The sequence below is a fragment of the Schistocerca nitens genome, chromosome 1 (genome assembly GCF_023898315.1).
Source record: "Schistocerca nitens isolate TAMUIC-IGC-003100 chromosome 1, iqSchNite1.1, whole genome shotgun sequence".
Taxonomy (NCBI): Eukaryota; Metazoa; Arthropoda; class Insecta; order Orthoptera; family Acrididae; genus Schistocerca; species Schistocerca nitens.
The window spans coordinates 1502844-1525479 of record NC_064614.1 but is presented as its reverse complement, the minus strand read 5'-3'; the positions used below and the strand labels follow the sequence as shown (position 1 = coordinate 1525479).

The following is a 22636-nucleotide window of genomic DNA, read 5'->3' as shown; positions in this document are numbered from 1 at the left end:
GTTGTGATCTACACAATCAAATGCCTTGGTAAGGTGACAAAATATCCCCATTTGATACCTTTTGTAATTTAGTTAACCTAAAATTTCATCTGTTAGGTTAAATATAGCTCTGTCCGTGGAGGAGCCCTTGCGAAAGCCGAACTGTGTAGGAGCCAGTAAGCCATTTTCTGTAGTGTGACTATAAATCCTATCATACACTAATCTCTCAAATACCTTTGAGAACACTGGCAGCAAAGAGATGGGCCGATAGTTGGATATTTCATCCCTTGCTCCACTTTTGTGGATTGGCATCACTACTGCATGTTTTGATCTATCTGGGAACACACCAGTTTCCATAGATTGGTTGCACAAATAGCACAATATATAACTGATTAAGTCTGCACATGATTTTAAAATCCTACTTGATATGCCATCATATCCACAGGAATCTGAATTTTTGAGTAATTTTATGTTTTTGTTTTAATTTCTTTAGAAGTTGTACTTCTGAAATGAAGTGCTACTTTAGATGTTTTTTGCACGTGGTTAAGTAGTTCAATAGCTTCTGTATGAGACTGTTTATTATGGTTCACTGTTTTTTTTTTCAGCTATAGTGAGAAAAAAATGGTTGAAATCTGAGGCTGCAACTTTGTGGTTATTATTGTCAGGTTTTATGTTCCTATTTGTCTCACTTTTTATGATGTGCCATATGGTTTTTATTTTATTGTTTGAGTTGCTAATTTTTTGTGCATAGTGCAACTGTTTGGCCCTCTTGATTACACTTGTTAGAATTTTACAGTATTTCTTGTAATGTAACTTTACTGCTGGGTCTGTACTAGTCCTCTGTTGTACATACAGATCTCTCTTTTTGTTACATGATATTTTTATGCCAGTAGTTAGCCACTCTTTCCTTTTACTACAGGTTGGTTTGATTTTAATCTGTCTTTGGGGGAAAGAAGCTTCAAAATGTTTAAGGAATGAGTTCAGAAAAGAGTTGAACTTCTCATTCACTGTGTCAGCCTGGTATACTTCCTCTCATTGTTCATGGCATAAACTATTTCTGAACAAGCAAGTAGATTCAGCATTTATTGTTCGAACATGTTTAACTTGGCTACAATGGCCATGTGTTGTTTTTCTTCTGGCAAGTTTTAGGGTTGTCATGACCATCATGATCAGATATACCATTTGTTACTGCCCGTGTCATCACTTCATTGTAATTTGTGGGATCTAGGAACAGACAATAAAAATGCAGTAAATGAAGCAGGCAAAAAGGAATACAAACATCTCAAAAATGAGATCGACAGGAAGTGCAAAATGGCTAAGCAGGGATGGCTAGAGGACAAACGTAAGGATGTAGAGCCTTATCTCACTAGGGGTAAGATAGACACTGCCTACAGGAAAATTAAAGAGACCTTTGGAGAAAAGAGAACCACTTTTGTGAATATCAAGAGCTCAGATGGCAACCCAGTTCTAAGCAAAGAAGGGAAAGCAGAAAGGTGGAAGGAGTATATAGAGGGTCTATACAAGGGCAATGTACTTGAGGACAATTTCACATTGTCATCAGTAAATGATTTGTTAGGGTACCGCCCAGGGTGGTCTTCATCTTCAACATCTTCTCGACCCTCTGTGAAACGTTTACATGACTCGTAAACTCTTGTACTACTCAGAGAAGATGTGCCATGAGTCACAGTCAACATTTTGAATGTGGTGTTGCACCCTATTCCATTCTACATGCAATATTTAATACAGGTTCCTGGAGCCATCTTTTTTGAAAGTAAAAATTCACTGAGCACTCAAAAACAGATACCACCTTTTTGGGTGTCAACAATAAACAAATATTAAAAACAGCTAAAAATACACACACACATGAGGAACATATCTACCAACAAGATAAAAAAAAGTTTTGGAAATTGGATGTATAAAGCTCACAAAATTAAAAATTTCTTGTTGCTTTTTGATCACATCTTATACATCCCTATGCACTGTTGCAAAGGCTGTGTTGTAGCTACAACTAGGTATGTTGTTGTTGTTGTTGTTGTCTTCAGTCCTGAGACTGGTTTGATGAAGCTCTCCATGCTACTCTATCCTGTGCAAGCTTCTTCATCTCCCAGTACTTACTGTAACCTACTTCCTTCTGAATCTGCTTAGTGTATTCATCTCTTGGTCTCCCTCTACGATTTTTACCCTCCACGCTGCCCTCCAATACTAAATTGGTGAGCTCATGATGCCTCAGAATATGTCCTACCAACTGATACCTTCTTCTAGTCAAGTTGTGCCACAAATTTCTGTTCTCCCCAATTCTGTTCAATACCTCCTCACTAGTTATGTGATCTACCCAACTAATCATCAGCATTCTTCTATAGCATCACATTTCGAAAGCTTCTATTCTCTTCTTGTCCAAACTAGTTATCGTCCATGTTTCACTTCCATACATGGCTACACTCCATACAAATACTTTCAGAAACAACTTCCTGACACTTAAATCTATACTCGATGTTAACAAATTTCTCTTCTTCAGAAATGCTTTCCTTGCCATTGCCAGTCTACATTTAATATCCTCTCTACTTTGACCATCATCAGTTATTTTGCTCCCCCAAATAGCAAAACTCCTTTACTACTTTAAGTGTCTCATTTCCTAATCTAATTCCCTCAGCACCACCCGACTTAATTCGACTACATTCTATTATCCTCGTTTTGCTTTTGTTGATGTTCATCTTATATCCTCCTTTCAAGACACTGTCCATTCCGTTCAGCTGCTCTTCCAAGTCCTTTGCTGTCTCTGACAGAATTACAATGTCATCGGCGAACCTCAACGTTTTTATTTCTTCTCCATGGACTTTAATACCTACTCTGAATTTTTCTTTTGTTTCCTTTACTGCTTGCTCAATATACAGATTGATAGCAGTAGGTATAGCAGATACTAAATTGTTATCCATTATTGTTACAATCATTAGGAACATGACCTTGTGATTGTCATTACATACTGTGCAAAACTTCAATAAGATGTGAGTACAACATTACCTCAGACACTTGCTTCAGGCTGTTCTTTTCATATTTTCACTAGTGTATTCAGAGAAACAATGTATGGTGACATGTATGCAATTTATTGAGAAACTAGATCATTTTTATAACACGATTCTGACACCTGCAAATGAATACTAGTCGATTGCATAGGATCTTAGTTAGAGGAACAGGTGTCGGGATGAAGAAAAATATGCACATCCAGAGTTGACAGTGCAATTTCTTGCTCATTATATGTTCAAAATGAATGTTAAAGAATGGCAACTGGATAACACTGTGATGGCATCTACCTTCATTCAATACAGATAATAGTGCTGCAATGTGCAGAGTACTGGATTAGAATGTTTAGTGATGAGGGTTTGATTCTCTGTGTAGGAGCATACGATCTTCGTTCTGTTACATCCAATAATACTGCTATATATATGTACCCTACAACCCCAAGTGCAGTATTTTTAAGACTGAATGTAACAAATACTTATTAGACAAGTAAGAAATATTCATCAAGAGTGACGATCAGTTAAGCCAAAATTTTCTGTTAATAGTAAAGTAAAGAATGTGGCCCTCAACCTGTGAACAGGCTTCTGACCAGACAGTAGGTAGCGTGTAGCCTTTTGTTCTCTACGGGACTATGAAGTCGAGGATAGTGTGTCCGTTGTCCCAGCTGCCTTTTACTGCCAAGAAATATCCCTTGTGTTCAATCTGTTAGCACACTGAGTGGATTTGGGACCATCCTAGAGGGACTGGAACAAGGAAATACCCCGGGACAGAACAGAGGACCACAAGAGCCATAGTCTAGCATTCTACCCACTAGATCATCATGGGCACAAAAATTATCTGTTACAAAAGGGAGGTAGATACAGTGTTTAACACCCCATCAACAGTGTGGTCATTACAAGCACAGCACAAGTTTGGATTATGAAAGACTGGGGAAGGATACTGCCCATCCTCTTCTTCAAAGACATCATCCCAGCACTTGCTCGAAGTTCTTTAGAGAAATCGTGGAAAACTTAAATCTTGACAGCTGAATGGAGATTTGAACCATTATCCTCCCAAAAGCAAGTCAAGTGTGCTATGTACTGCACCACCTCACTCAGCAGTGTTACAGGACAAAATACATACAAAACCTATGGGTGTAGACATTTCAAAAATCTTTAGTATTTAAATAATTAAAAATTACTTGTCATACATAAAAAAGTCAGTACAAGTACCCCAATGTAATATGTCAGCAACCTGCTAAAATATTCTGCATACAGTATCAGTGATAGTATGTCTTTCACAAAACACAAGTTGTCTTCAGAGAAGATGCTCAAAGTGACCTCCCTGCACCTACAAACATTTGGAGACTAGGTGATTAGTGCTCATCTGAACAAAAAAAAAAAAAATAAAAAAAAATGGAGGAGTGTAGTGTTTGGTAAGAGAACAGGCTGTATGCTTAAAGGCAAAATACATATTTAAAACTCTTTCTAAAGTTGTACTCTTATTTCTAGATTAGTATTAAGTACTTCTACAAGTTTTGTACAACGTTTTCTGTAATTGCTGCATAATGATTGACAGTCCAGATACCTCACAATGCAGAATAAAATTAAAAAATAAAAACAAATACCCCTACTCTTGGAAGCAAGCACTCCACATTGATCATTCTACCTCAACACTCAACCAACATCACTAATTGGGCAGTGCTATTTTGCCATCTTCAATAAAGATTCTTGTCATCCGTGTCATTACAGTGCTGCTAAACTGCCATTCTTTGATGTCCATTTTCAACCAAAAATATGGTCGTGCCAAAATTTTGTTAAAGATCTTGGCTTTGCTAGCTTGCAAGAAACCACATTTTGAAGTTGGAGTGCTATGTGAATTCTGCTTCAGTCTGTGTAAAGAGAAGTGACTTGAGTTGCTACATACTTGAGTGAATTGTGTATGTATTCCTCATAAATAGTGGAAATGTGAATTTTAAACTGCTTCAGGGAAGAAATCCCATGATTTTTTTTATAATTTATAAAATTACAAGAACTAGCTTTCACGAGTTTAATACAAACATGTTTTGGAACTGTCTAAAACGCTCTTTCAATAATTATAGTGAATGTAAGATTGCGTTCATGACTTGCTGATTATCCAATCCACAGTCATTTTAAAATTGTGGGAATTGAATGGCAACAAACCACAATACATGATCCCATTAGAAGGATAGCCTACTCATGTATTTTCCAGAAATTTACAGTAAAATCAAACAAGTTTCCCAATAGTGTTGCAGAAAAAGAGCATCATCCTGTCATTTCCACTTAGTTCACGAAGCATCTCTGTAACACTTTCATGTTGATCGAAACTGTTGGTAAAAAATATAGTAACACACATCTGGAATTATTCCTATAACTCTCATGTGCTCAATCTCAGCTACCCCCCTGTGCCACATCCATTTTCACTCTGTCCCACATCCTGCAGCCTCTTTATCACAGCCTCCTGCTCCTCTGCTCTGTCGCCTCCTTCCAGTCATCTCCTTCACATCAGCATCATCATCATCGTGCACTGCACTAACTCACGAGTGCTGGTGTGATGCATTCCTGTCATGTGCACCTGTGTGTGCCTATCCCCACACATTCCTACCTCGCACACCTGCCATCACCCTCAGAGCGCACAGCCATCCTTCGCCCAAAGAAATAGAATCCATCATAAAGTCCTTGAAATCAAAGCATTCTAGTGGTTATGGTAACATATCAACTAAGTTAATAAAAGAGTGTTCATGTGGGCTTAGACATATCTTAAGGTATTTGTGTAATCAGTCACTTGTCACAGGAACATTCCTGGACTGGATTAAATATGCTGAAGTTATACCTCTCCACAAGAAGGGGGACAAAGAAATGCCGTCAAATTTCCGACTGATCTCACTTTTGCCAGCTTTTTCAAAAATCTTTGAAAAGGTTATGTTCAAGCGTCTACTTAAGCACCTTAGTGAAAATAAGATACTGTCAATGTCACAGTTTGGGTTTCTTAAGGGTTCTGATATTGAGAAAGCTATTTATACTTACAGTGAAAATGTCCTTAATTAATTGGACAACAAATTAGAGGCAACTGGCATATTCTGTGACCTGTCAAAGGCGTTTGACTGTGTGAATCACAGCATTCTTTTAAGCAAATTAAAATATTATGGTGTCACTAGTTGTGCTGCAAAGTGTTTTCAGTCATATCTTACTAGTAGAAAACAAAGGGTGTCATTACGTAACACTTCAGCGGTAGGCAATCAGACATCATCTGACTGGGAAGAAATTACATGTGGTGTTCCATACTAGGTCCACTACTGTTTCTTGTGTATATTAATGACCTGTCATCTGTTACATTACCAGATGCCAAGTTTGTCTTATTTGCAGATGATATAAACATTGCAATAGCAGCTAATCAAATTTTTACTGACATTAATAAGTGGTTCATAGCCAATTCATTGTCATTAAACTTTGAAAAGACCCACTATATGCAGTTCAGAACTTCCAAGAGATTTCCTTCTGGCGTGTGTATAAAATATGATGACATGGAAAGAGGAGAAGTTGAGAGTGTAAAATTCTTGGGATTACAACTTGATAATAAATTCAGTTAGGAGCAACATACTAACGAACTGCTAAAGCGCCTAAACAAGTCTGTGTTTGCAATGCGAATGATGTCAGACATAGGGGATAAAATATAAAAAAAACTTGCGTATTTTGCTTATTTTCACTCCATTACGTCATATGGTATCATATTTTGGGTTAACTCCATATACAGAGAAAAACTTTTTAGAGTACAGAAGCGTATAATAAGAGTAATGAGTAGTGTAAATCCAAGAACATCATGTCAAAACCTATTCAAAGAATTGGGCATATTAACCACAGCTTATCAGTATATTTATTCCTTAATGAAGTTTGTTGTAAATAATACATCTCTTTTTCCAACTAACTGCTTAGTACACAATATCAATGTTAGGAATAAGAAAAAATATACATAAAGATTTAAAATCACTTACTCTTGCCCAGAAAGAAGTCCAGTATTCAGCAACACATATTTTCAATAAGTTACCAGCAATCATTAAGAGTTATGTTTCAGACAAGGCACAATTTGAATATAATTTAAAAGATTTTTTGGTGGCCAACTCCTTCTATTCCATCCATGAGTTTCTCAAGTGCAGTAGACCATTTTAATGACAATTTATTATACTTTAATTTTTGACAATACTTGGTTAATAATAATAATATTTATTCAACATCGAATAATCAAATACAATCCCTAGAAAAAAGGCAAACTAAGTAGTTCCAGAGCAGAGGACTTTGTCATAAAGAAGATATCAAGTGATCTTCTGTCCCCTCTAACCACTCTCATTAACCGTATATTACAGCAAGGGATTTTCCCCGACTGTTTGAAAATAGCAGTGACCATTCCCATATTTAAGAAAGGAGATAAATCAAATCCAAGTAACTATCGCCCTATCTCATTAATCCCAATAATATCTAAAATAATCGAAGACTGTGTTCACCAACAAATGAATCACTATTTTGAGAGGAATAACTTGTTAATTAACTCACAGTATGGATTCAGGTCTAAACTATCCACAGTTAAAGCGGTTGAAAATATTGTTAGTGATATATATGATGGCTTTGAAAATAAATTAATCTCTTGTGCTACTCTCCTAGACCTGAGTAAAGCATTTGACACTGTATCTCATAGTACTTTGATCATGAAATTGAGACACTACAGAATGGAAGAGGACACCCTGAAATTATTAGAATCCTACTTAAGCAACAGAGTACAATTTGTTAGTGTAAATGGGCAGCTGTCAAACCCACAAACAATAAAAAGAGGTGTGCAACAGGGCTCCATACTTGGGCCCTTCCTGTTTGTAGTGTATGTTAATTATATGCCACAGTATTTACCCTGTAAAACAGTCCTCTATGCAGACGATACAACTTTTATCAATTCAGGACAGACTCTTGAATCTGTGCGAGAAAAAAATAATACAATATTTGAAAAATCGGTTCATTGGTTTAGTGCAAACTCCCTGTACATAAATGAAACAAAAACTGAGGAAATATTCTTTAATTTGAGGGTATCACACAAAGAAAATAAGTCTGTTGAACTGTTGGGAATGGTGATTGACCAGAAACTTAGCTGGGATAAACATATCACGTATGTCTGTTCTAAACTTGCACGTGCTATGTTCCTACTTTATAAGCTTAGGAATAATGTCAGCCAAAACTTACTGCTGCATTCATATTTTGCTTATATCCACCCCCATCTTTCATATGGTATTCTGCTCTGGGGAAATTCTCCCAATTCAGTATCAATTTTCAGATGGCAAAAAAAAAAAGCTCTTCGATGTATAGTAGGTTTATCTCCTAGGGATACATGCAGGGAACATTTCAAAAAACTTAACATCATGACAGTTCCTTGTTTGTACATCTATTATTGCTTATTACACGTAAAAGAAAACATAGCTCAATATCCCCTTAGGTCATCTGTCCACACCCATAATACAAGACAAAACCACACAATTGATCTGCCATACTCTAGACTGTCCAAGATACATAATAGTTATAAATATGTAGGCCTCGAACTGTTTAATATGTTCCCTAAAATTGTACAAACAGTATCTAAAAATAAATTTAAGACAACATTGGGTCAATGGCTCAAAGGCAAAGCATTTTACTCAGTTGATGAATATAAAGATTGTAATATGACAGATTTGCTGTTTTAACATAGAGAAAGGTACCTGTGCCTGTAGTAGGGCCTAAATTTGGAAACACAATATCTAACATACAGGCATAATAGACGTATTTCGAGTGCTCTATATTTGTATCAATATCTTAGGATAATGACATAGTGTTATCAACATGTATATGATAATGACATAATGTCATCAACATGAATACTCCCCACTTAATATAAATTTGTATAATGTTTTCTTTTTTATTGTAAAATTAACAATATATAAAATGTGTGCTATTGTACTACACTAACATTCATAGGAGTTATATGTACATTGTTATAAGAATATACTGTAATTGAACTCATTGATGAAGCCCATTGTATAAGAAAATACTGAATGGCTAATAAAGACTCTTATACAGTTTCAGGACATCATACAGATTATTCTTCTGAATGCGTCAGTTTGTAAATTACAAACTAAAGATTTGTTTGTATTAATAAATTTTACATTTTGATGGATTTTGCATTTGGTAGTATACAATCACAATATTACAAATATTGTTTTTATCAACATTATATTAGTTGTAGGTTACTTAAAACTATGAGCTTGACATACTTATGAAGCACTTTTCATACAGATATAATACTCGTCTGGGGAATAAAAAGGGTTTTCAATTAGAATTCTTTTTATCTGCTCTTTTAATTTGTTAGAAGGAAGGGTTGTGAGACTTTTTGGTAGGGCGTTGGCTAGCTTCAGCCCAGCATGAAGTGCATTTTTTTCATATAAAGCTGTTCTGTGGCTATTTACATGGTATCTGAACTTTTGCCTTGTATCGTACTGGTGCAGGTCACAGTTGAAATTTGTATTTATTGTTTTCACAAGCAATATGTATACACCTATAATGGTAAGCACACCTAATTTTGGGAACAGATTCCGACATGATTCCTGAGGTTTGGCACCACAAATAATTCTGATAACTTTTTTCTGTAGTATTAATAATGTACTTAGGTTGGCTTGAGTTGTTGCACTCCATATTTCTACAGCAGTTGTAACAGCCAAGTAACTATCTACTGTGTGAATGATGGATGTATGGAAAGCAGATGTAAGTCTTAAGTCTGTAAATAGTGGAAGTTTAATTTTAAATCTTGTACATAATCTGACTGTTCTTAACTGAGGATCACTGAAATGAATAATTTACTTTAATTTTTGACAATACTTGGTTGTAATTGCCAAGAAGCTAGCAAATGTCTGAATGATGGATTTAATGAAAGCAGATGTAAGTATTATACCTGTAAACATTAGAAGTTTAAATTTAATTCATGTACATAATTTTACTGTTTATTGACTGAGGAGCATTAAAATTAATGAAACTCAAGTTTTTCTATTTACATTTTTGTAATGTGTTTATCTGACATGTTCCACACCCAGGAGGATTCCCTCTTTTACGGGCCTATGGAATGAATGAATAATTAATCTAATCTAATCCCCAATGCTCTTTTCAACTTGCTGCCTACTTTCTCCACTCTCCCACTCCACCTGACGTAACCTCTCGGTCTAGTCTATCTGCAGAATTGCAGTCCCAAGACTGTGTACTCATCTGGAACATCTCTACTTTTCGGTGAATCATTACCATTACTTCTACATTATGTTCACTATGTACTTTAAAACAGGTAAATAAGTTCAGTTTTGAGCAGGCAATATAGATCCTTTGTCACACTAGTACCAGCTACATAAATCCAACTATATGTACCACATTTTCTCTCAGAGTGCAGGCATTAAAACGTAGACCAATAAAAATAGCAATTAAGCATTTCTGAAAGAGGCAAATATACTTACATCATATCCACATGATGCCTCCTTAATTGATTTATGGTATGGAAAAGCTTGGTAAACTGTGGGCAGAGTAATAAGCACTGCATACAGAACAGTCCTACACAGCACCATGTTTTCTGTAGACTTCAGTGAGAATACTTCATGACTGTATCACTTTATTTGTTTCTACTAATCCTTTACACAATAAGATAAATTAGTTTATAAGACTCCCTAAGCTTAAAAAATGATCCTTCACATATACATTATCATGAACTGTCAACTGTAATGTTATCAGGTGGACTTGAAAGAATGACAGTGATGAATAGCTCTGATAATAAGGAAGTAAGATTTTGAAGGAGGACATATTTTTCACCTTCAGTGTATCCAGTATTCCAACTGATTATATATTGGGTATTGTAGCTGTATTTATTCACTTTTAACTCACAAAAGACAAGCATATATTGATAATTTATACTTTAATAAATAGATATAACAGTGTCCAACATCACATTGTCTTCTAGTCATACTGTAGGCAGTAGTGAATTGGTGCATTGTAAAAAAACGAAATCATAATTTTAAGGCACATTCTATAACAGGCAATAGTACATTCATTTTTATATTATTTTTTATCATTTCCTTGTCTAATACTATGTTGCTCAACTAAGATGAAATCAGCTGGACCAAAATTTTATGCTCTCAGTTGTTTCCAAAACAGGTCTCAAAATAGCTACAATAAGTAGATCAATTTATTGACTTATCTTAAAACAGTATCCCCACCTCACTCAGTGCAACATACCATTCATTTGAAAAGCAAGATCACCACCACTGCATTCAACACAATGATTCATCTTCCAAACGCAGTTACCAAATTATTTTCTAGATGAATTTTTTGATAATGGGAGATCATTACCCCAAACTTGCATGACTTATGTATTTTCTAAATTCTTTGTTAGGTAAATGGTGCATTATAACTAAGTTCATAGGATTTGATGGACATGATACAAGGAATACATGAAAAAGGGGCACAATGAAATAAAATGCCTGTATGGAAATATTGGCTGGGAGACCCCACCTTGGGTTGTTCAGCTGCCTAATGCAGGTCTGTTTATTTGATGCACTTTAGTGACTTACACAACAATGATGATGAAATTATGATGAAGAGAACACAATAATCAGATCCATAAAAGACAAAATCTCCCACGCAGCCAGGAACTGAAGCAGAGTCTCCCTGATCTAGAGACAGCAATGGTAACCACATGACCATGAACTGGTGGCAATAAAGTACAGTAAGGGATCATAATGTTCTTATCCGGACTGCACGTTGAGAACAAATGTGACTGTCAATGTTTGTTCTTCATTTTTCCCCACGTCCTTAACTGAGATGTTATGAGTGCTGAGTTTGGTTATGACTGTTGTCTTCTAAGAAGATGCTCAAAGTAACCTCCCTGCATCTACAAACATTTAGAGATTAGTAGATTCATTTTCCTGTGAACAAAAAACTATAGAGAAATGTAGTGTGGGATAAGAGAACAGAGTGTAATCTTAAAGGCAGAATGCATCTTTAAAAGTTTAATAAAAAATGTACTCTTATTTCTGTGTTATTATTAAGTATTCCTACAAGTTTTACACATCATTTTCTGTAATTGTTGCAATGTAATGATTGACAAGCCAGAAACCATTCAATGAAGAATAAAGTTGAAAAAAAAAAAATACTGTACCCCTACTTTTGTAAACAACCACTCCACCTTGACCATTGTAGCCCAACATTCAACCCACATCACTAATTGGACAGTGCTTCTTTACCATCTTGAATAAAAATTCTTGTCATCCATGGGATTACTGTGTTTCTAAACTGACATTCTTTGATGCCCATTTTCAACCAAAAATATACTCAGCACAAAATTTTGTTACAGATCTTCATTTTGTCACTATGCAATAAATATTATTTTGAAGTCAGAGTATGTGAATTCTGCTTCAGCCTATGCAAAGAAAACTGACTTCAGTTGCTACATGCTTGTGTGAATTGTGCATTTATTCCTCATACATGGTGAAAATGTGATCTCTAAAATACTTAAAGGAAGAAATCCCATGACTGTTTTTTATAATTCATAAAATTACAAAAATGGCTCCGAGCACTATGCGACTTAACTTCTGAGGTCATCAGTAACCTAGAACTTAGAACTAATTAAACCTAACTAACCTAAAGACATCACACACATCCATGCCCGAGGCAGGATTCAAACCTGCGACCATAATGGTTGCTCGGTTCCAGACTGGAGCCCCTAGAACCACACGGCCACTCCAGCCGGCCATAAAATTACAAACACTAATTTTCTGAACTAAATATAAAAATGTTTTGGAACTGCCAAAAACACAGCTTCCATAAGGATAGTGAATATAAGACTGAACTCCTGATTTGCAGATTATCTTATCTACAGTCATGCTAAAGTCAAGTGAATCGAATATCAGCAAACCTTGTCATATGATGCCATTAGAAGGATACTCTGCTATGCATCTTCCATAAATTTACAATAAAATCAAACAATGAGGAGTGTAGGATGGAATAACAACAATAATAGGGAAAGCATAGATTGCTTACTCACCACATAGAGAAGACACTGAGTCACAAATAAGCACAATGAGAAGGATTGCTCTAAAATCTTAACATTTTAAGATAAAGTCCTTCTTCCAAAATAGAAAACACACAAACAAAAGGCATATTTAATTGATCCGTGCTTTTACAGTCTGACAGAGTACCTAGAAACCAAACAACAAAAATAAGGATGCATTATGAATATTCTACTTTGTATGTTGCATCTAATGTTTGTTGTATATATGATCCTTTGCTAAATTACTTCAATATCTAGTTCTTAGGAATGCAATACAAACTGTATTTTACCTTGTAAAGGCCTAACCATGTCCAATATCCTTGTATATATTCTATACATGTAGTATTTGAAGGACTAAATAAATAAATAAATTCACATAATAGAGGGAAACATTCCACGTGGGAAAAATATATCAAAAAACAAAGATGTGTGACTTACCGAACGAAAGCGCTGGCAGGTCGATAGACACACAAACAAACACAAACACACACACAAAATTCAAGCTTTCGCAACAAACTGTTGCCTCATCAGGAAAGAGGGAAGGAGAGGGAAAGACGAAAGGATATGTGTTTTAAGGGAGAGGGTAAGGAGTCATTCCAATCCCGGGAGCGGAAAGACTTACCTTAGGGGGAAAAAAGGACGGGTATACACTCGCACACACACACACATATCCATCCACACATATACAGACACAAGCAGACATATTGTTTGGGCAGAGATGTCCTGACATCCCGGGATTGGAATGACTCCTTACCCTCTCCCTTAAGACCCACATCCTTTCGTCTTTCCCTCTCCTTCCCTCTTTCCTGATGAGGCAACAGTTTGTTGCGAAAGCTTGAATTTTGTGTGTGTGTTTGTGTTTGTTTGTGTGTCTATCGACCTGCCAGTGCTTTCGTTCGGTAAGTCACACATCTTTGTTTTTTGATAAATAAATTCACACATTCATAACTCATACATACCTGGTAACTGTCTCCAGGCAGGGCCTGATTGCATCTCAGGTGAACAGCAATCTCCCGCAGTGGGTGGTGGTTTAAGAAGGAGGCAAGGTATGGGGAGGGGGAGGGATAACACTGTAGTGGTGGAGGAAGATTGTGTGCTCCCTGTGGGAGGGTGCAGCGATGTGGTTTGGGGCCCAGAAAGGGGATAAGAGCAGAAGGGAGAGTAGAGATAAAGGAAGTGAAGGGACTAATGTCCTGGAAAGGGAGCTGGGAAGGGGATAGGCAAGTAGAGGACAGGGCTAATGGAGGTTGAGGCAAGAAGGTTATGGGAACAAAGCAAGACCACCCATACCTGGGAACATGCGGGTGGGGGGGTGGGGGGGGGGCATCCTGCCCCCTCCCCCCCAACTCTCTGGGAAAGGAAAAAATATAAATTGCAGTCAGATTTCTTTTTTTTTTCAATAAAATGGTTTTAAAAAAACACCATGAAGAAATTATCTGAATTGGACGGAAATCAGTGGATGTGATGTACATATACAGACAAACAGATGATTACAATTTCAGAAAAATTAGGTTCACAAATTGAGCATATTAATAACTCACTGGTCCACCTGTGACTCTTATGGAAGTAGTTATTTAGCTTCCCATTGATTGACAGAGTTGTTTGATGTCTTCCCAAGGGATACTATGCCAAATCTTATCTTGGCCAGCAAGGTCGCTGGATCTCTTCCCGAATGAAAACATTTGGAGCAATATGGGCAGGGCTCTCCAACCATCTCAGGATGCACAAATTGGACAGAATTTGGCATGATCTCCCTCAGAAGGAAGTTGAACATCAATCAACACGAAGCCAAATAACAGCTTACAAAAGGACCACAGGTGGCCCAACAGGTTATTGGCTTGCTGAGTTTGTGAAATTCTTTCTCTTGAATAAAAAGTCCAATTTTTCTGACATCGCAATTATTTGTTTGTCTGGACATGTACATCATACCTATTGATTTCTGTCCTATTTGGATAATTCCTTCATGGTGCATATTTTTCTATCTTAGGGTGTATTAAAAATACCCATATCTGCAAGATATAGGTCTCCCCCCGACCCCCCCCCCCCCCCGACCCCCGTACAAACTATCATATGGATGCCCTTGGAACAAAGGATATATTGTAAGGAGAGTACCTATTTGTGCAGTTCAGAAAAGCTAGTTTTGGCATGAAGAAGCCAGATGGAATAAGCTGTGAAGCACATCATGTTGGGCAGCATGTTCAGCAACTGGGTAGTCCAGTTGTCTCTTGACCACCACAGTTCGGTGGTGGCCATTCACGCACACAGTCAGCTTGTTAGTTGCCATGTACACATAGAAATCAGCACAGTGGTTACAGCTTAATTTCTAGATCACACTGCTGCTTTCGCAGGTAGCCCTGCCTTCAGTGGGGTAGGAGATGCCTGTGACAGAACTGGGGTATGTGGTAGTCGTAAGATGTATGAGAAAGTTCTCTCATCTACGTCTATTTCAGGGATATGAGCCATGAAGCAAGGGGTTGGGAGCAGGAGTGAAAAATTGATGTATAAGGATATTCCAGAGGTTCTGTTGGTGGCAGAATACCAATGGGGGAGAGGTGGGGAGGATAGTGAGGAGAATATTCCTCATTTTAGGGCACTTTGGGAGGTAGTTGAAACTCTGACAGAGAATGTGATGCAGTTGCTCCAGTCCTGGGTGGCACAGAAGCATGAAAGAAGTGCTCCTTTGTGTCAGACAGTGGCTATGTAGAAGGTGGTACTGAAGCTTCTACATTAAGTTGGTTCATTGACTTTCAGGGTTGCTACCCACTTTTAAATTTCTGAACAGCATCACTTATGTTTCTGTGCTCCTATAAATTCAAACTGAGGGAAAGATGATCAGCTGGATAATATGCTGGCAGCCACAGTGATATTTCAATATTAAATTACCATATCTGAATTTTATTTCATATGTAAATCATTTTCTGCGTTACCTAGATACATATTAAGAGTTTAATTTGATATGGAAAAGCAACCGTCACATATCTGCATTGTCACTCTATGATTTCCTTGTTCCATCCCTCTGATTGTCTGCCTGGAAGCATGTTTGTTGTCTGTATTTCGACTTAGGGTAAGTTTCACTGAATGTAGGGACAACTAAGCCAACTTTTGTGTGTAGCAAAGGGGAACTTTTCTGGGTTAGACACTGGCAAGTGATGATCTGTCACTTTCGTTAAGTTGGCACAGGTGGCATATGCATACTGTCTGTGTGCCAGCTTCCAGTCCACAGTGTGGGTGACTAGCAAGCAGCCTCACTCAGCTGGAAATGATCAAAGAGGTAACATCTAGTTTAGCCCTTAGTGCTGTAATTTTGTGAATGTGTAACTTTCAGTGTAACTGAGTCCTTAATTCGTTTCTTAGGTTTCAGCAATCACATAATTATTCCAGGCACCTTGTGTAGGCAGAAATTGAGAATAATTTTGTGATGTTAGGAATTTTTAGCAGTGTTTTCTTTGTTCTCTACAATTTTGTGACTGTGGGGCATGAGGGCACAGAGATTTATGAACATGACTAGATTCCTGAATAAATTGTCTAACTGATAATGAGCAGTGCTTACAGTTTTAACATTCAGTTGTCATATTAAAAAAAAGCCACTGTGTTTGGTGCACATCTGAGTGATATTTTTCTTTGTGCATGGTTGGTAGCCATTACCACATTTTTTTTGGGAGATTGCCCTTTAATGTTCTATGATAGCAAATGAACCAGTTTTTATTGCTTAAAGAACCGCTCACACTTTATTGTTTGATTTTTGTGATCTTTTGTGTCGTGAATTTTTTTCATATTTAATCAATTTTTGCACAGAGCATAACTTAATCATAGCTAACACTTGGTTCAAGAACCATAAAAGAAGGTTGTATACATGGAAGAAGCCTGGAGATACTGGAAGGTGTCAGATAGATTATATAATGGTAAGACAGAGATTTAGGAACCAGGTTTTAAATTGTAAGACATTTTCAGGGGCAGATGTGGACTCTGACCACAATCTATTGGTTATGAACTGTAGATTAAAACTGAAGAAACTGCAAAAGGTGGGAATTTAAGGAGATGGGACCTAGATAAATTGAAAGACCTCTCTGGGTAAATTGAAAGAACCAGAGGTTGTAGAGTGTTTCAGGGAGAGCATTAGGGGATGACTGACAAGAATGGGGGAAAGAAATACAGCAGAAGAAGAATGGGTAGCTTCGAGAGATGAAATAGTGAAAGCAGCAGAGGATCAAGTAGGTAAAAAGACAACGGCTAATAGAAATCCTCGGGTAACAGAAGAGATATTGAATTTAATTGATAAAAGGAGAAAATAAAATAATGCAGTAAATGAAGCAAGCAAAAAGGAATACAAATGTCTCAAAAATGAGATCGACAGGAAGTGCAAAATGGCTAAGCAGGGATGGCTAGAGGACAAATGTAAGGATGTAGAGGCTTATTTAACTAGGGGTAAGATAGATACTGCCTACAGGAAAGCTGAAGAGACCTTTGGAGAAAAAAGAACCACTTGCATGAATATCAAGAGCTCAGATGGAAACCCAATTCTAAGCAAAGAAGGGAAAGCATAAAGGTGGAAGGAGTATACAGAGGGTCTACACAAGGGCGATGTTCTTGAGGATAATATTATAGAAATGGAAGAGGAGGTAGGAGAAGATGAAATGGGAGATATAATACTGCGTGAAGAGTTGAAAGACCTAAGTCGAAACAAGGCCCCGGCAGTAGACAACATTCCATTAGAACTACGGATAGCCTTGGGAGAGCCAGCCCTGACAAAACTCTGCCATCTTGTGAGCAAGATGTATGAGACAGGCGAAATACTTTCAGACTTCAAGAAAAATATAATAATTCCAATCCCAAAGAAAGCAGGTGCTGACAGACGTGAAAATTACCGAACTATCAGTTTAATAACTCACAGCTGCAAAATACTAACAAGAATTCTTTACAGACGAATGGAAAAACTGGTAGAAGCCGACCTCGGGGAAGATCAGTTTGGATTCCTTAGACATGTTGGAACACGTGAGGCAGTACTGACCCTATGACTTATCTTAGAGAATAGATTAAGGAAAGGCAAACCTACATTTCTAGCATTTGTAGACTTAGAGAAAGCTTTTGACAATGTTGATTGGAATACTCTCTTTCATATTCTGAAGGTGGCAGGGGTAAAAAACAGGGAGCGAAAGGCTATTTACAATTTGTACAGAAACCAGATGGCAGTTATAAGAATCGGGGGGCATGAAAGGGAAGCAGTGGTCGGGAAGGGAGTGAGACAGGGTTGTACTCTATCCCCGATGTTATTCAATCTGTATATTGAGCAAGCAGTAAAGGAAACAAAAGAAAAATTCAGAGTAGGAATTAAAATCCATGTAGAAGAAATAAAAACTTTGAGGTTCTCCGATGACATTGTAATTCTGTCAGAGACAGCAAAGGACTTGGAAGAGCAGTTGAACGGAGTGGACAGTGTCTTGAAATGAGGATATAAGATGAACATCAACAAAAGCAAAACGAGGATAATGGAATGTAGTCGAATTAAATCAGGTGGTGCTGAGGGAATTAGATTAGGAAATGAGACACTTAAAGTAGTAAAGGAGTTTTGCTATTTGGGGAGCAAAATAAGTGATGATGGTTGAAGGGATATAAAATGTAGACTGGCAATGGCAAGGAAAGCGTTTCTGAAGAAGAGAAATTTGTTAACATGAAGTATAGATTTAAGTGTCAGGAAGTATTTGTATGGAGTGTAGCCATGTATGGAAGTGAAACGTGGACGATAAATAGTTTGGACAAGAAGAGAAAAGAAGCTTTCGAAATGTGTTTCTACAGAAGAATGCTGAAGATTAGATGGGTAGATCACATAACTAATGAGGAGGTATTGAACAGAATTGGGGAGAACAGAAATTTGTGGCACAACTTGACTAGAAGAAGGTATCAGTTGGTAGGACATATTCTGAGGCATCATGAGCTCACCAATTTAGTATTGGAGGGCAGCGTGGAGGGTAAAAATCGTAGAGGGAGACCAAGAGATGAATACACTAATCAGATTCAGAAGGATGTAGGTTGCAGTAGGTACTGGGAGATGAGAAGCTTGCACAGGATAGAGTAGCATGGAGAGCTGCATCAAACCTGTCTCTGGACTGAAGACAACAACAACACCAATTTTTTTGTAGTGCATAGCCACAGGATTACTAATGGTTTTTGGTGGGTCCTACATTTTGGAAGAATTCTTCACAGGACACAGTTCCTATTAATTGTTCTTAATTGCAAACGCATGAGTTTGTGTGTGTGTGTGTGTGTGTGTGTGTGTGCGCGTATGTGTATGTGTGTCTACTGCTGACAAAGGCCTTAATGGCCAAAAGCTATAATTGTGTGAACCTTTTTGTTGTGCCTATTGCGACTCAGCATCTCCACTATATGGTGAGTAGCAACTTTCCTTCTCTGGTATTGTTACATTCCATCCTGGATTTTCCATTGTTTGAAATAAAACATTTATGTAGCTTTACACAGAACACTGTCATCTGTCCATTTATCAGAAAAGTCAAAACCAGTTCAATGCAAACATCAGTGTTACGCAGAGTTCACATCCTTTGAATTAAAATATTCTGAATAATTTATGGAAGGAATGGAAAGTAACATAGTAATTTACTTGGTTTTTGAAGTTCTGGGAATTTACGATTTCCTGCCTTATAACTACTGACAGACTAATACAACTTTTCAAACATAATATAAAACTCTACTCAGAGCCCTAGAAAGGGTTGTACAGTCTATATGGAAATTAGATTTGCTTCTAATATTGTGGTTGTGAATTGCACAGTTGATGCTAAACTAACTCGTGTTACTAATCTAAAATACCATTACAGAGTACATATATTGGCACATAAGATTCAGACTCTTAATGTCACATATCAACATTTGATCATAATCTTACAGTATGATTCCGTAGAATAGATTCTTCCTTTCACTTCAAAAAATTGTGCCACAAAGTGGCATTCAGCGAAAGTGTGCTATCAATCCTGTCTGCAGTGCAACAATGAGAGAGACTTGTAAGTACAAGGCAGGCAGAACTGAGTTCATTGGTTAGCCTTCCATATGCAGGTGCTATCTGAGATTATTATCCATATGGATACCTAGAAACTTCGCACAATGAGGCTCATCCAATGTGTGCCATGAATCTTACTTCTGGCACCTGCAAGGTCATTTTTATTTGTATGGAATCACATAATATGAGAGTTCATAAGATTAAAGGTTAAGATTAAATTACTCTCCCGGCTGTATCCGGTATGGATGTGTTGTGCAATTTATCAGTTTACTTGTGTAATCAGCAAACATCATAGTTTTCAAACAGTCTTACATTACCCTGTGCAAATCATAAATGTAGATCAAGGATAGCTGGCCAAGCACCAAACTTTTTATGACTCCTTGACCCTTAACATAAAACTCCCGAGTAATCTCATTTTTATTATTTCAGCAGAAACTTAAAATCCTGAGTATACTTGGGCAACTTAATAAAAGGCCTTCAAAAAAATAAACTCCATTACATCCATTTCAGCCCTGATAGTTAAAAGTTCATCCACTAAAGAACATCTGGCCCTACATTTGCAGCCTTGCTGTCATGTTGAAGTGGTTGTCATTAGGTATTGTCCTTAGTGTGTGCAGCTTTTGGTACTTGACAGCAAAATGTGCGCTTTCGGCCTCTTGCTGTATTGTTTTTTCAGCAATGCTTCTGAAAAAGGATGGCTATAGTGATCCTGAATTTGACATTGAATTTAATGGCTCAGAAAGTGCAGAAGAATGTGATGTTACTTTGTTACAGATTGACAGTGATGACAGTTCATCATTATATAAATTGAGAGTGTAGGGGGGAGAAAGGAAAGGAGAGGGAAGGGATTAATGATGTCACAGGCATTGGAACTTTATGCAGAATCCATGACAAGGAGTGAAAATGTGTATCAGACTAGGATTCTGACCCAGTATCTCCTGCTTACTAGGCAGTTGCATCAACCACTGCATCACTCAGACACAGTCTCTAACAGAATCATTCAGACTATCTTGGCATGCCTCCTGGCCAACCCACTCTCCCACATGCATCATCTATCTGCATTCTCCATCCATGTCCTCCATGCTTGCTACATTGAGATTTCCATAGGAGTTTGGACATAATTGTGTGTCCGCACTGAAGGTGGTGGAGTCATTGCCCATTGAGGCAAATCAGTTCTATGAATGTCTTCATAGCAACACAGAAACTAAAAAATGGCTTCACGTTTCAGGATATTTTAGTCAAAAAGTCCAGTGCACAAGCATATTTGGGATTTTATTACTGGTACTCTTGAAACTTGTGAAACTTATTATTTTGAGCTTTAAAAGCTACCTTTCTATGTCCATATGTAATATCATTCATTAAACGGTGTTTTTCACTAATAAAAAATATTATTTTTTTGGAACATAACTTTAAAAAAAATCATTATGTTAAGGAGTTAAATATTTCCCCATCAGAAATTGAGTCTTATCCACATCTCCATCTAGATCCTTACTCCATAAGCCACCATATGGTGTATGGTGAAGGAGGAAAAACTGTCTGTATGCCTCTGAATGAGCCCTAATTTCTCTTATCTGTCTTTGCAGTCCTTATGTAAAATGTATATTGGTCGCGACAGAACTGTTCATCAATAAACCACAAATGTCTGTTACCTAAATTTTTCCAACAGTGTTTCACAAACAGAACGTCATCATCCCTCCAGCGAACCCCATTTGCATTCGTGAAGCATCTCTGTAACAGTTGCACATTGACCGAAACTAATTGTAACATATCTAGCAGCACACCTCTGAATTGCTTCACAGTCTTCCTCTAATGTGATCTGATGGGGATCCCAAACACTCGTGCAGTACTTAACAATGGGCTGCATAAGTGTCTTGTAAGCAGTCTGCTTTATAGATGAGGTATTCTTTCCTAAAATTCTCCCAATAAACTGTGGTCAACCATTCACCTTCTACCATCCTTATATGCATGTTCTATGCCATATAGCTTTGCTGCATTATGCCTGGACATTTAATCAATGTGACTGTATCAAGCAGTATGCCAGTATTAAAATATTTCAGGGCTGAGTTTCCAACTCATCTGCATTAACTTACACTCTTTTACATTTACAGCAAGCTGCCATTTATAACACCAACTTCAAATTGAGTCTAAGTCACCCTGTATCCTCCTACAGTCAGCCTGCGATGATAGTATACCATAAACTACAGCATCATCAGCAAACAGTTGCAGATTGCTGCTCAGCCTATCCGTGGTATCATTTTTTAAAGGGACCCCTTATTTTCTGTTGTTAAAGTATGCTACCTACTGAAAAAACACTTTAACTTCACATGATGTATATTTAACACTGATGACAAACAGAATTTTTTTTCATTGAAGCTCTTTCAGACATCATCTATAAGTAATACATTTCTGATAATTACAATTCAGGCAAGTCCCAGACTTGACACCCAGCATCATTCAACACAAGTTCTACATTTTGATAACAAAGAGTTCCGTAGATGCCAGTGCAGCCAGACTGTGCTTATCTTTATGTAGAAAATATTATTCAAA

The 22636-nt window shown here is 37.3% G+C and overlaps 1 protein-coding gene across 1 annotated transcript in view; it reads right to left on the bottom strand.

Annotated features, from left to right (window-relative positions):
• LOC126240382 (lysosomal alpha-mannosidase-like) overlaps window positions 1-10632 on the bottom strand; it is a 293209-nt gene extending 282577 nt beyond the window's left edge. The window contains exon 1 of the mRNA XM_049947921.1: window positions 10499-10632. Coding sequence (XP_049803878.1) covers window positions 10499-10606 — 108 coding nt within the window. The 5' untranslated portion in view covers window positions 10607-10632. The remainder of the gene's footprint in view (window positions 1-10498) is intronic.
• Between the last annotated feature and the right edge of the window lie 12004 nt (window positions 10633-22636).